We start from the raw sequence: 14,980 nt of genomic DNA, 5'->3' as shown, positions 1-14,980 counted from the left end.
TCAAAAGGTACTTTTTTTTAAAGCTATGTAGATGTTGTTTCATCAGCCTATGTTGAATACATGATTTGCTTACTGTACTTTACTACACTTTTTTAAAAAAATGTTTTTCCTCAGAACTGTTGTATCTCTGAAGATATATTGCTCTTCAGATACTCTGAAGTATATTGCTAGAATGAGGTTTCTCCATTTAAATTAACAGTTTTGTAGTTAGTTGTTACATGTTTCAGATTTCTTGCCAACTGAACCAATTTATAGTGTTGTTACTAGGTAGAAAAATTTTTAACAGTTCTTGATGTTAACCTTGGAAGAGTATGATGCTTCCATTTAGAAAGTGAGATCTAAACTTATATTTCAAGGGAAAAATACGAGCAAACTGATAGTCGTAGTCATATAAAAAATGTGAGGTTAAGTTTGTTTGAAATAGAATACCTCAATATAGTTTATATATTATTTGGCAATCAGTTTTTATTTTTGGTTTGTCCTTGCTAGCAGGTAACTGAAAAGTGTCAAAAGGAACTTAAAATTTGTCTAAAGTGCTTTTAAGTTAATTGAATATCGGGGTTACTTTTAGTGGCACGTGCCTGCACTGGAAGCTATTTGGAGGCCAAGGCAGGAGGATTGTGAATTGGAGGTCAGCCTGGTCAGTTTAATGAGATCTCACAATTAAAGAGGGAGGAGGTGCTGGAAATACCGTTCAATGGTAGAGCACTTGCCTAAAATGTATCAGGCCTGAATTTAATCCCCATTGCTGCAAAGCCAACCAACCAAAAAAAAGTCAGCAAAACTCACTGTATTGAATTGGCCTGTGTTGAGACATGTAAATTTAAATAACAAGACAGTTTAAACTATTTTGATTTAATTATAATAACCTCTTATAATTACAAAGCCCTTTTCAGTTTTATTTAAGATATTTTTAGTTATTGTATTTGGTCCCTAAAACAGCCAGTGAAAAGTTGAAACAAAGTAATATTAGCATTATTATTTTAGAACAAAACAAATATTTAAAGGCTTGAAGACTGAATAGTTTACCTGAAGTCACCAACTTCAAATTAAATATTTGGGGGTGGAACCTTGGTATTAAAATGTCAGTAATCAAGTGCTCAGTGAAAGGCCTGACACCTAGTAAATACTTACATGTTTCTTTCTTCATATTTCTTAAAACTCCATTTTTGGAGTACTTAACATTTTTGTGATTCAAGCTTTTATGCTTGTATACTTGTTCTTTTAGAAAATAGAGTTTTAGGTTTCATTAATTTGATCGGTTTAAGAATGATTAAGTGCTTTATATATTAGGACAAATTTTCCTTCATAATTAGCACTTTATCAACTGGAAAATGCAAGGCGCTCTTGTTTGCTTCTCAATTTGAATTTTCAATTTAGAGAGCAGAGGCCATCATCAACATTCAATATATTTAAAAGGGAAAGATAAAATTTAGAAATACAGGCTAGTATTGGCTCAGTGATAAGAATATTTGCCTAACATGAACAAGTCCCTGGATTTGATCCTGGAAGTTGGGGGGGAGCAACTATCAAAATTTTTACTAAACTTGAAAGTAAGTCATAGAAGTCCATTACGATGATATTTAACACATAATGTGATTAGAAATGTTTATATTATAGATACAACTATGAATACTTGGAGAGGGTTAAATTTAAAATTTGTTGAAGGAAATGTAAACTTGTGAATCATGGATGAATTTCTTTTTTCTCAGATGAGCTTAAAATTAAGTAGGTAAACTGGTGTCAGGAGTGAAGAAATGGATAGTCAGACTAATAAGATAACAGGAATGGAAAGCAAGTTACCAAATACCAAGACTTTATAATTAAAGTGTACTTCCCAGGAATTTCTGGAGTTTTTTCCCTGCTTGCTGTCAATGCTTTCCACCAATAGACAGAAAGAAACAGGGCCATGATCAAGTTTGTTTCTCTGCAAAAGAGCTCCCATATTGATCCTGGACCTTGACTCCTTATGTATCTGATTAAATTGAATTCTCTGGCATAGTATCCTTAAAGTTGGACATAATCTTATCAATCTGCCTTTACCGATTTATGAATTGATTGATTATAATACTGAGAATTGGATTCAGACCTTTGCACTGTGCTACCTGTCTGTAATTTGTTTATTTATTTGAAGACAGGGTTTTCAGGAGGGTGATCCTCCTCCTTCAGTCTCCTAGAGGGCTAGGATTAAGATGTGTGCTATGCCTAGTTTTGCCTTCTTTTCCATATATTTTTGTGTGTGGGTTGTTTCTTTTTAAAAGTTTCATGTATCTTCGTATCTCTATTTCAGCCTCTGTTGGAATATTATAATCTTTCTGGTGTCTTCCTCTTTCTCTTCATGTCTGACTTACTATTATTGCTTATTTTCATATTGTCTTGCTTAGTGAATTTTCATCTCTGCCTCAACAGGATTAATCTTGCCCTTTTTACCTTTCAAAATAGCTTGATCTTTTATATAATAGGACCTTAGACATCATAGGTTTGTGTATCCGTCTTCCCTGATAGACTAGGAACTCCCTGGGGTAGTACCCTCTGCCTGCTTAACATGTTTACCACTGGTTGTAATTTGTATGTCTCACTGCTAGGTAGCTTGAACCACCTGTGGTATGTGAATGACTGTCCCGGTGGTCTGTTTTTTGTTAATTTTATTTGTAAGAAGACCAATAAAAGTGATTAGATCTGTTGATATTACCAGTGGTACAAGCCACCCAATGGAGTCATGAATACAGGAACATGTTAAAGCTTTACATTGTCTAGTGCCCTTGCATCAGATGTTCAACTGTGTTTGAATAATTTCATGAATGGAGTGCCGATTAATGTGTATGTAACGTCCATGTATGTATAATAATGTTTAGTTTTCTTAAGTTAGCCAAATCTCTTGCCATTTTAATTGCTTCAGTAATTAGTATTCACAGTACCAGTATAATTTGAGTTTAGGCTGATTAGAATGACCACATCTTCAAGGATCATTGTTCTGTGTTTCTAGAGGGAGAAAGTCATATTAGCATCTTTACTGAAATTAATAGTTCAGGTTACGTTGTTAGTGATAATTATTCATTTACTAAAAATAGTTCCTTGTTACATTGTTAAGAAAAATTTAGGTCATTTCAATTTTTTCTTTTTTGAGACAGGGTCTCACTAAACAGGTTAGGCTGGTTTACTGGGTAGCCCAGGCTGACCTTGAACCTGCAACAGACCTTTTGTTGCTCGGTAGTGCTGGGATGACAGGTGTGCACCACCATGCCTGGCAGATCATTATGATTTTTGACTAAAATGTGTTTGTAAGGTGGGAATTTCAGAGTGTTAATTGCTGCTGCTTTGGGTTTGCTTTTGCTTCTGGTATTTCATTTTGTTTCTGTTTCCGATTTTCTTATGTACTCTGAGGTAGCGTTAAAAAGTAAAGATTATTCACATTTGAGAATTGTATTGTTTTGGCTTGAAGCTCTGCTCTCCTTTTGTTCCTCATTGATGGATATAAGAAAGAAAAACAGTTGGATAATTGAAGAGCTACATTTTTAGGTGAGACTGGTTTCTTACTTGAGAATAATAGATGACAGGTAAAATTTTTCATGTTAAAATGATAATCCTAAATTTTGGGGGGCTCTTTTAATAACTCTTTGATGTTGGGGTGAATTTATATGTTTGTAAAGTAACAAAACAAGTGTTACTTAAGGGTAAGATGGCTTTGTTATTGTAACTTTTTGATAGAAACTAAATATTTTAAGAAACTACACATAGAAGTGATCTAGGGGCTGGGGATTTAGCTCAGCGGCATAAGTGCCTGCCTTGCAAACAGGCAGTCGTGGGTTCGATCCGTGGTACCGATAAAAACGAAAAAGACCAAAAAAAAAACCATAGAAGTGATCTAAGCCATGTGAAATAGTAATTTGTCCTGACACTTGGTAAGTATGGCTGGGGACAGTTAAAAAGCAAAATTTTAAAAATGTGCTACAGAAATAGTAGAGGTACACTGTAGCAAAAATAGGAAGTATAGAACAATAAAAAATAAGGGGAAATATTCCTGCTACCTAAGTATCTTTACTTTTAGTAACTTATTTTGTAATCCTTTTGTCTGTATAGACCTATATGATCTTATGTACAATATGTATGTATTTGTGGTTCTGAAGATTAAACTCAGTTTGCACCGAACTATCCCTTACCCCCTTTAAAAATTTTTTTGAGGTAAGATCTTGCTAAGTGGCCCAGGGTAGGGTCTAACTTGCAGACTTCCTCCTGGCTCAAGTGCTGGGCTTACAGGCATGCAGCACCACATCTGGCAGAAACTTAACTTTTTTTTTTTTGAACCTTTTAATTTTTTATGAGTTAAGAGTAGCTACTCATTTCCCCTTCTTACAAAACGATATGACTTGAAGAAAGATTAGGCTGTGTCCTGAGACCTTTTGATTTGTCCAGTTCACTTTCTCATAATATCACTTAGCTCATTCTTTATGTATTTCCTATATATTAAAATTTTTACATAAAAGCTTTATTAATTTGCTAAAGATACTTGACTGTCATAGATAATGCTTTATTCTTTGTATTGTATTGTTTCAAAAGTACATGCTTTTTTCTTGACTCTTGGTGATGCTAAGATTGGTTGCTGAAAAGTGGGCAAGGATAGTCTTTTCTGAGGTTTCATTTATTGGTCTCCATATATTACAAAGTATTCTGTGTGATGTTTTTGACCCTGTTAGGTTAGTTCCTCATCAACCTTTTGCCTGTTGGCTTAGCACCATTTATATATTTTTCCCTAAATAATTTCATTAAGGCTTCCATAACATGACCTTTCTAATTCTGTTGTTTTATATTTACTAATTGTTTTCTATTCAGGTAGCGCTTATGAAGTGGGACTGTGTGGTTTCTGTGGCATGAATTATTACACGAAAACCAAGTTAAATACTTGAATCCATTTGCCAGTTTTCAAAGTGAACTACCATAATAGTCGCTGAAAAGGTTATAAATGAAAAGAATTTTTGTTTAACTTTTTCTGTTTTGAATATCTATTTATAGACTCCGATTTTATTTGGGCCATTTTGATGTTCACATCACATTTAGTCATTGAGACTTTATGCTAGCTTATCTGTCCATTGATCAAATATTAATTTCAATAAGCCTGCCTTGCTCACTGCCACAGAAACTATCCTAGGCTCACATATACCTCTCTGTTGCAGATCTGGCATCAGTTCTTTGCCTAAAGAAATTTGGTACCTTTAATGTGTTGGAGGCAAATAATTGAGTTCTAGGTGTGTTAATTGTGACTCGAGTGACACTGCTTATAGGCATTTAAGTGAAAAGACCTAGAAAATGCAAGTACTTGGAAACATGAATTCATATTAAGAATTTCAAATTTCTAGATTTTAAAGTAAAATTTCATACTAATAATCATGTATCTTAAAATCATAAGCATAATTTCATGGCTTTTCATATATTATATAAAAGTTTGAAAATACCAGTAATACTACTAACGAGTACAACTATCAAAAGTAGGTTAAAATTACTTTCTAGTGTTTGTTCTTAAAATACTTTCTACCAAGAAATCAGAAGTGGAATGCCTAGACTAAAACAGTCCTTTCCCTGATTGTTGATATTTGTTTTTAATTCTTGAGTGTATGTGTTTTAAATTTTTTAATTGATTTATGAGGAGTGCCTGGAAATGAACCAGCTCTGTGACTGCCCAAACTTCATATAGAATTGACGAGATCGGGTGCATTCAGGCTGGTATGGTCGTATGGAATTGAAAAAAATTGTTTTGAAATTTTAAATGATTTGGAGGTTAAAATTTGGGCTGGAGGGTATAGCTCAGTGTTCTTTTTTAGTAGTATGCTTACTGCCCTGGGTTTAATTCCTGGAATCCCCAGTTCTGACAAACACATATGTAAACACACCAAAGAAAAAGGTCAATATTATCCAAAGATATACATAGCAGTCTGGCTTCCACTTACTCCTGTTACAATATTTCCCTTTCCATCCTCTCTCTTTAGGCTGGACTTGAACTCACCTTGATCCTTCTGCCTTTAGTGCTGGAATTACATGTGTGTGCCACTATTCATAAAGCAGCCATTTTTGTTCCTCATTTATGGTGTAGGTGTGTGTGTATTAATGGTGTTTAGTTTCTAGCAAATATATGTGTAAAATTATTCTTTTATCTTTGTACAAAAGGTATATTTTTGTTTTGCCCTGTTCTGTAGTTTTTGCTTAAAAATATTCTGTTGATTTCTTCAGTTACCACATAGTAATCCTTTTTTTTTTAAAAGGACTGTATCTTTATTTTTTTATAATTAAGCTTATTGGTACAATTTAGGTATACATAATGATCACATTCACTGTAGGAAATTTGTACCTGTACATGATATATCTTAGTTCCTGTTTTTTTCCACTTTCCCTCCCCTCTTCAACTCCTCTTCCCCTTCTTCTTTGCCAAGTTTTGTTTCCATTTTATTCTCTTTTTTCCTTTTTTTCTTTGCCTTTCACTCCTCCCTGAAAGTCCCCCTTTCCATTGAACAATTACTTGCTATTTCACGATATCTGATATACATTGTGGTTCTTATTTATACTTTCAGTTTCTTATACCAGAGAGACAGTACGATATTTATACATAATTTATCTGTTTTATTTCACTTGAGTGTGGTCTCAAGGTCCATTCATTTAGCTGAAAATGTGTCAAATTTATCCTTATTTATGGCTGAGTAGTACTCTGTTGTATTAAAAAAATCTTTTTTAATCCATTTATCAGTTGATAGGATCAGTTGGGTTGTTTCCAAGAGTTAGTTATTACAAACTGTTAATATAAACATGGGTGTATGTATATCACCGTTATGATGCCTTTAATTCTTTTTGGAAGATACCAAGATAATGGGGAATAGATGGGTCAAATAGATGGAACTTCTAGTCCTAGTTTTGTGAGGAATTTTCAGACCGATTTCCACAGTGGTTGCACCAGTCTACACTCCCACCAACAGTGCAAGTGTTTCTTTTTTCCTGCAGCAGTGCAGCAATTCAGCAAGTATTCCTTTTAACCTACCAGTAATGCTTATTGGTTGGTTGATTGGGTAACAATAGACATTCTTTCTGGAGTGAGGTAGAATCTCAGTGTTGTTTTAATTTGCATCGCTGGAATGATCAGTGATGCTGACATTTTTTTCGTATATTTTCCATTTGTATTTCTTCATCTGCAAAGTATGTACTTATCTCAGATGCCCATTCTTGGATTGCATCTTTGAATTTGGAGGTGTCTGATTTTTTTAAATTGTTTATATGTTCTACATATTAGTCCTTTGTCTGAAGAACAATTTTGTCCTATTCTGTAGGTTGTCTCTTTTCACTCTGTTGGTGACTTCTTTTGCTGTACAAAAACTTTTTATAAAGATGGAATCCTAGTTGATTGTTGATTCTGTGAAGCATTCCTTGTGCAGTCTGGATTTTGTTCATGAAGTCTTTGCCTGCACCTATGTCTTTAAGATTTTACCTACTTTGTCTTCCAGCAGATTTAGTGTTTCTATTTTAATATTTAGACTTTGATCCCCATTTTGATTTTCGTTTTGTTCATGGTGATATACATGAGTGTACTTTCAGTTTTTGGTACCACAGGGTAGTCTTGTAGTAGCACAGATGACCCTTTCTTAAATTATAAAAATAAAAGATTTCAATAATTTTGTAAATTATTTTTACATTGAAAATAATACTGAACACTGGGAAATGGCTCTGTAGGGCTGAATGCTTAGCTAGTACGTGCTAGGCCCTAGGTTTGATCCCCAACAAAGTTAAAATAAAAAAAAAAAAGAAAATGTTGAAATTAATAATGAGTGGTGTGCTTGGTTTGATGACACATGCCTGTAATCCCAGCACTCAGGAAGCTAAGGCAGGAGGATCACCATAAATTCAAAGCCAGCCTCGGCTTCATAAATGAGTTCAACACCAGCCTGAACTGCATAGTGAGACATTGCCTTAAAAAAAAAAAAAGTGCTACAAAGAGAAAACAGAGTAACTAGAAAAAGGCAATGAATTGGGTGAAGTTTGAATTGAATTTTGAAGGTAATGTATCCTGAAATAGGTGAACAGAAATCTTAGTGTTGGTCTTTACAGGGAGGCCTTAGGCAAAATAACCTTTGGTGATAACAAATATCGTTGTCAGAAAAGTCATAAGATTGGTGAGGTTTGAGTTCAAGAAAAAAGTGAGCTGGTGTGATGGATGAGAATCACAGAAATGTCAAGCTGGGTGTGGTTGCCTAGCCTGCAATCCCAGCATTCGGGAGATTGAGACAGGATGATTGCTACAAAGGCCAGCCTGAGCTACATAGTGAACAACCATAGCAAAAAAAATCACAGAAATGTCAAGATATTTGGTGATTTTTGTAGTTAGTTGAGAATGAATTCTTTATAGAGGTTTTAATGCTAACTATAGTATGTAACAATTTGATATAACAAGAATGCTCAGTTGATTACATTTTATTTTTTAATTTAAAAAATTTTTAATTTATTTTTTGTGTTTTTAAGACAGGGTCTTGCTATGTGGTTCAGGCTGGCCTTGAGCTCACTTTGTAGCCCAGGCTGGTCTCAAACTTGCTGTGATCCTCCTGTCTCAGCCCCCTGAGTGCTGGGATTGCAGGGATGCGTCACTGTGCTTGGCTTGATTACTTTGATTAAAAGGGAGTGCCAGTTTTTCAACCTCAGTTCTTTATTACCTAGTCATATACAAGCAAGGTCTGGTTAAGACTTTAGGTGTTATTTCTTTGAATTGAACCTTATAAAATGGGAACTCTACAAAGGTTTAAGTGATTTGTTGAAATTGTACATCTCGTTGGAGGTGGATAGCCTGCACTTAAATCTACTAAACTTTTGGGTTCAAATCATCTTTCTACCTCAGCCTCCCACGTGTTGGGGCTATAGGTGTGTACCATGGTATTACCATGCCCAGGTACCATGGTACTTCTTAACATGGAAAACTAGAAATTGTATGGTAATGACCTTTCAGCTAAGAGCAGAGTTTTGGTTTTTTTTTTTTTGGTTTTGATTTTTTTGTTTTTGTCACTGCATATGTTAGTTGTGATTCACAGTGTGGGTTTTAATTTTTCCTGTATACTTAAATTGTGAAGTATAGAAATTACCTTTTACTTCAGGTGCATTTTTAATGTAATAAGAAAAGGGACTTAAAGATTTGTTTTTGCTGTAGAATTGTTTTGAAAGTCCTTTTTGGAATTAATATATTTGTCATTATTTCTTTATTCTACGTGGTAGGTTACAGATGAATATATTGATAATCTTTTATAACTAGTTATACTGGGGAAAGATTACTTTTTACAGTTGGCTAATGTTTTAAAATGTGTGCGTCTTTGTATTGTTGCATATTTCAGATGTTTCCTTAACCTCAGTATTTAGATATTTATCCAAACATTATTGCTATGGGATTTCCTGCAGAAAGACTTGAAGGCGTATACAGGAACAATATTGATGATGTAGTAAGGTAAGAACTCTTTTGATTTTGTTTCAAATATTGATGTATATTTATATTCTTATTGTATTTTCATTTAGAAAATATTTCTAAAACAGAAAAAGATAGGCAGTGTGATGTAGATTTCATTTTACTATGGTAGTGCTCTGTAACTCCTTTTTAGGATAGTGTACCTGGGGCCAAGCATATGGTTTAGTGGCACAAGTGCTTGCCTGGCAAGTGTGAGGTTGTGAGTTCGATGCCCGATACCACAGTGTACCTAATGAACTTCATGGGGATATATGGGGATATAAGAACATATATACCCAAATTTTTAGGTGATTTTTGGATTCCGTAAGGTGCTTCTAGAATCAATGTCTAGATTCCAGTACAAGGTGATACTTGGTTTTTTTACAGTTGGAGATTAGGCTTAAAACCTTATGGTAGATTTATTTAGTTATAGTTACTCACACTGAGGCAGAGGTGACTGATACCAAATATTTTTTGTAAGAGCAGTTTTTAGTGGAATATGTGTGTACCAAGTACCCAAGAGTATTTGGTAGAATGACTATAGAACAGAAATATTGGACTTACCAAAGTTTAAATCATTTTTTATAATTTGTATAATTTTATAAGGACAGGACAAGGAAATTAAAATATTCTTTCAGTACAGAGCAGTATCTGAAGGCCCTTTTAGATATTATGTTTCAAATACATTTATAACTTAAGAATACATGAAAATTTACACCTAATGTGCAAATAGTCTTGATATATCTGGTTTCACAGCAAAAGTGTATATGCCTGAATAAATTAACGTCAAATTTTTAGTATAAACAGTAATAACTTTAAAAGTTAACATTCTGAAATATTTTCATTATTATCTTTCATTAGTTCTTTCTTGAGACTTCTAATTTAAATATTTGGTGATTATGTGAATTAGATTTTGTCATGGGTGGGAAAACTAACTCATGTAGATGTGAATCTTTTATAATAGTGTATGTATAGTGTAGTATAAATAGTATATTACTATATCTTTTATGAGCTAGTTATAAATTTTTCTAAGTGGTTTTAACAACTTTCTTTGAACCACAGTATAGTTATATTTTTATAGTATTGAGTTGTGTTCAGTTGGAATTTTGTAATGTTTGTATTATACTTAGAATTCAGTTTCAAAATTTGCAAAAAGTTCCTCTTCTGCCTGCCTTGTAATTTCAATTAAAATTATGGTAGAGTCCTAGAGGTATTCTTTAAGAATCTGTAAAGAGAGAAATTCATTTCCCTTGTCAAAATTAGACAGGACATAGTAGAAGGATAGTTAGTATTGCAGGTAACACATCTTACACACACACACACACACACACACACACACACACACACACAATGGGCCATAGAAAAAAGAATGAGGAAGATAAATTATGAATTAAGAGAGGTAGTGAATCTGGGAGATGAGCAGTACTATAGAGTCATCAGACATGTATCCATCTTCTATGATGCCAAATACTTGCAGGCTTCACTATTACCTGTATGTAATATCTTACAAGATGCTGCACTTCACATTACTATAATTGTATATTTGAGGAGGCCGGATCACTAACATAGTTACTACTGAAAAGAACATGATAGACTGGGTATGATAATCATTGTTTGTAATCCCAGAATTCTGTGGGGCTGCTGCAGTACAATTGGGCAGTTTAGCCAGACTTTAGCCAGACCCTATTTCTTTCTTTCTTTCTTTTTTGAGACAGGTTGCAGTTCGCTGTGCAGTTCAGGCTGGCCTTAAGCTCACTTTGTAGCCCAGGCTGGTCTCGAACTCGCAACGATCCTCCCACCTCAGCCTTTAGAGTGCTGGAATTACAGGCATGAGCGACCATGCCCAGCTCCAGACCCTATTTCAAAACAAAAACCCGAAAGTAACCTGGGTTTGTAACTCATTACAGAGACCCTTGGTTCAATCTCAGCAACCTCCTAAACCACCCCCTCCGCCCCCAAATAACCAACAAAACCAAAACTCAGTAGAGGACAAGCTGTCTGATCTTTATTATAAGGTTATCCTTTTGGGACATCAGTCTCGCATACTATTTTTTGTATTAGTCTTTTCTGGGTGTGAATAACTCACTGAGGGTCATCGATCATTGTTTAGGTTGCTGGTGAATTTGGTGCTGTACGTGCACAGATGATTAGCAGATTTTATATTGTTGGTAATTTCACCAAAAACAAAACCAAAACAAAACCCCTAACTATTTAGGGTGCTATTTTAGTCCTTCATATATAGATTTTATTTCTCCTGTGTTTCTGCTCCAAAATTAAAGGATTCACATTCAATTTGTAATCAGTGGCCAAAGCTAAAATTTGTTCCCTCTCCCTTTAATCTTGAAAGAAATTTCATTTAGCCATATGATTTTTTAAGATCTATTTTTTAGAAATAGTTTTATGTTTGGATATTAATATAGTGAGTGGGCCTTATACTCAACTGATCTTACAAGGTGGATGCTTATGCTGCTGAGCTAAATCCCCAGCCCCATGATCTTGTCACCTATTATAATAATATTAATAGCATATCAATATGAAGAGTTAATAGCTGAATATGATAACTATGTTGTCCTTGTTTTATTTTGTTGCCTTTTTGGTCATTGGTAGTGGTGGATAAATGACAGCAAAGTATTTGTAGCTTTTATTGCCCAGTTTTCTCCTCCTGTTTTTTTTCCCTCTTCTTTAAGGAAAAAGATGAACAGTGACCAGAAAGGAAGTATAGTTTTTCCTATGAACTAAAATAAAAATAAATAATTTCTAAGTAATTTGCCTATTAGGATTGATCTCTTCAGGGTGGTTATTGTGTCTAGTGTCTGATTGCCTGATTTTCTTAACTGGTTCACAATTCATTGAGGACATTAGTAATAATCATTAATGATTCAGGGGCTGGAGATATGTCTCTGCTGGCACAGCATCTGCCTGATGAGTGTAAGGTTGTGAGTTCAATACCTGGTACCAAACAAACAAATGGGGAAAAGTGAACAAAGTTGAAATTTTTACTGTCTTAACTGTAAATCTTTTGCTTAGTAAACAATCAGAGCTCATAAAGCAAGACAGGGCAGGGAAATTAAAAAAGCTAACTCTTCCAAAATTGTTTTTTCTTCTTAACTACGACCATTTTTCCTGCTTATACCTTGCCACTAAGTTTTTTGCCCTAACTTGGGCAAAAAACAAGGAGTTGTTTTTTGATGTGTCTTAATCTTGTCTCTGAGACTAACATTGAAGTAATCTAATTTATATTATTGACATAAATAAATCTAAAGAGTATTTAACAAATTGGTGCTTTCTGTGTTTAAGAGGTATAATTTAAGAACTGTCTTGTCCTTCATAAGTCAGGAAAATACAGGTTTAATAAGGACTAAATGAGTTTCTTGTTTAGAACCTTTACCATGTCATGATGCATTATAAATCTTGCAAGTGAGATTCTAGCAGGATTTTCTCCCCTTTCCTCCTCCTTTCCTTGTCTTTTCTTTATAGTAGTTTCAGTATCTGTCTAAATAATGTTTCTTGAGGCATAATTTGGGAAATGTTTAAAATGCATATAAAATACTTATCAATCTGTAGAAATGATTTGCTTCCTCTTTTGTTGGGCAGTTTTTGGTGGAAGATTCTCATAGTTTTAAGGAAATGGTTAGATCTTGATCTTTTAATATAAAATTGCTTTTAAAAACATCCATTGCCTCATAGATGCATGCTTCTTTACTCATGTATAAGCACCTGTATGAGCCATGTTCTTCCTTACAAGCTGTTACAGGCATTTTCTTCCTGAAGAAACTATTATTTTAAAGAGATTAAAAGAAAACAAAACAATGAAAACAATACAGTAGAAATGATACAGGGTTTTGAAACAAGCTGATAAGAAATTAACAATAGTCACTAGTTGCATATTGTTGTTTTCAAAGTAGTTGCTTAGATGATAAGATACAAGCATGTCACGCAGATCAAACAATATAAGGAATCACAGTTTCCCTGAACTAATAGGATCAATAGTACAATTATCTTAACTATATGGTGTATGTGTGTGTGAATATATGTATTTTTCCACCTTTGTTCTTTCCTCTTTTACTCCATCCCAGTCGTTCTTTCCTTTTGAGCAATTTTATTCCCTTTCACAATATCTCTGATCCCTTTTGAACCTTAATCTTTTAGTTTCTTACATACAGGTGACAATACAGTGTTTATACATGAGAGTCTGATTTATTTCACTTGTGTTTATGGTCTTGAGTTGCATCCATTTACCTATAAAAGCCTCAAGTTTATTCTTCATAGCTGAATAGTACTCCACTATATTAAAAACATCCTTTTTATTCATTCCTCAGTTGATTGTCAATTGGTTTGATTAGCTGTTACAAATTATGCTGCTGGAAACATATGCGTACACAAATTGCTGTGGTATGATGTTTTTAATTTTGGGAAAATACCCAGAAGGAGAGTAGCTGGGTTGAATGGGATTCTAATCTCAGTTTTTTGGGGAATCTCCAGATTGATTTCCACATTGGTTTCCCAGACTACACTCCTACCACCTGTGGAGAAAGGTTCTTTTTTCCCCCACAGCCCTGTCAACATTTATTCTTGGTTGATTGTTTGATGCTAGCCATTCTTTTTGGAGTAAGATGGAATCTCAGTGTTGTTTTAATTTGCATTTCTCAAATGACCAGCGATGTTGAACATTTTTTCATATATTTATTTGCCATTTGTGTTTATCTGCAAAGTGTATATTCATCCTGGATGCCCATTTTTGGGTTGGGTCTTTGAATTTTGAGGGTCTGATTTTTTAAAATTCTTCGTATGTTCTAGATAGAAGTCCTTTGAGGGACAGTTGGTGAAGAATTTTTTTAACCCGGTTTTCTTTTCATTCTGTTAGAGAATCCTTTTGACATGCAAAAACTTTTTAATAAGATGAAATCCCAGTTGTTGATTCAGGGAAGTATTTCCCATTCAGTTTGATATTGAACTCTCTGCCTGCACCTATGTCTTCAAGATTTCTAACTGTGTCTTCCAGCAGATTTAGTGTTTCTGCTTTGTTTGTTTCTTGGGTACTGGGGATCGAACTCATGACCTGCCACCAATGTTTCTGCTTTAATATTTAGATCTTTAACCCATTTTGACTTTAGTTTAGTGCATGGTGATAGTCATGGGTGTAGTTTTAGTTTTCAGCAATGTGGAAAGGCAGTTTTTCCAGCACCATTTGTTATAGATGCTGTTTTTCTTCCAGTGAACATGTTTGGCCCCTTTGTTGACGATAAGGTGGTTGAGTGTGTTTGTAGTTGTGGTTGTATTTTCTAATCTATTCCATTGATCTTCAGGTCTGTTTTTTGTTTTTTTTTTTTTTTGTTTTGGCCAGTACCATGCTGATTTTATCACAGCTTTGTAGTATAATTTTAAGTCAGGATTTGTGACGTTCCCTGTTTTGCCTTTGTTGTCTAGGATTGCCTTTGCTATTCTGTCTCTTCTCCCAAGGAATGATTTCTTTAGATCTGTAGGTATGTTAATGGTATTTTGATTCAAAGCACCTTAAATCTG

The 14,980-nt window shown here is 34.2% G+C and overlaps 1 protein-coding gene across 1 annotated transcript in view; it reads left to right on the top strand.

Moving 5' to 3' along the window:
- The first annotated feature begins 9,357 nt into the window (after window positions 1-9,357).
- Window positions 9,358-14,980, top strand: part of Pten (phosphatase and tensin homolog) — a 61,057-nt gene continuing 55,434 nt past the window's right edge. The window contains exon 1 of the mRNA XM_063239506.1: window positions 9,358-9,460. Within this exon, the coding sequence (XP_063095576.1) occupies window positions 9,399-9,460 (62 nt within the window). The 5' untranslated portion in view covers window positions 9,358-9,398. The remainder of the gene's footprint in view (window positions 9,461-14,980) is intronic.

The sequence above is a fragment of the Cavia porcellus genome, unplaced genomic scaffold (genome assembly GCF_034190915.1).
Source record: "Cavia porcellus strain 051 isolate PalLab524CR breed Dunkin Hartley unplaced genomic scaffold, mCavPor4.1 scaffold_28, whole genome shotgun sequence".
NCBI lineage: Eukaryota > Metazoa > Chordata > Mammalia > Rodentia > Caviidae > Cavia > Cavia porcellus.
This window is presented reverse-complemented; position numbering and strand designations above follow the sequence as displayed.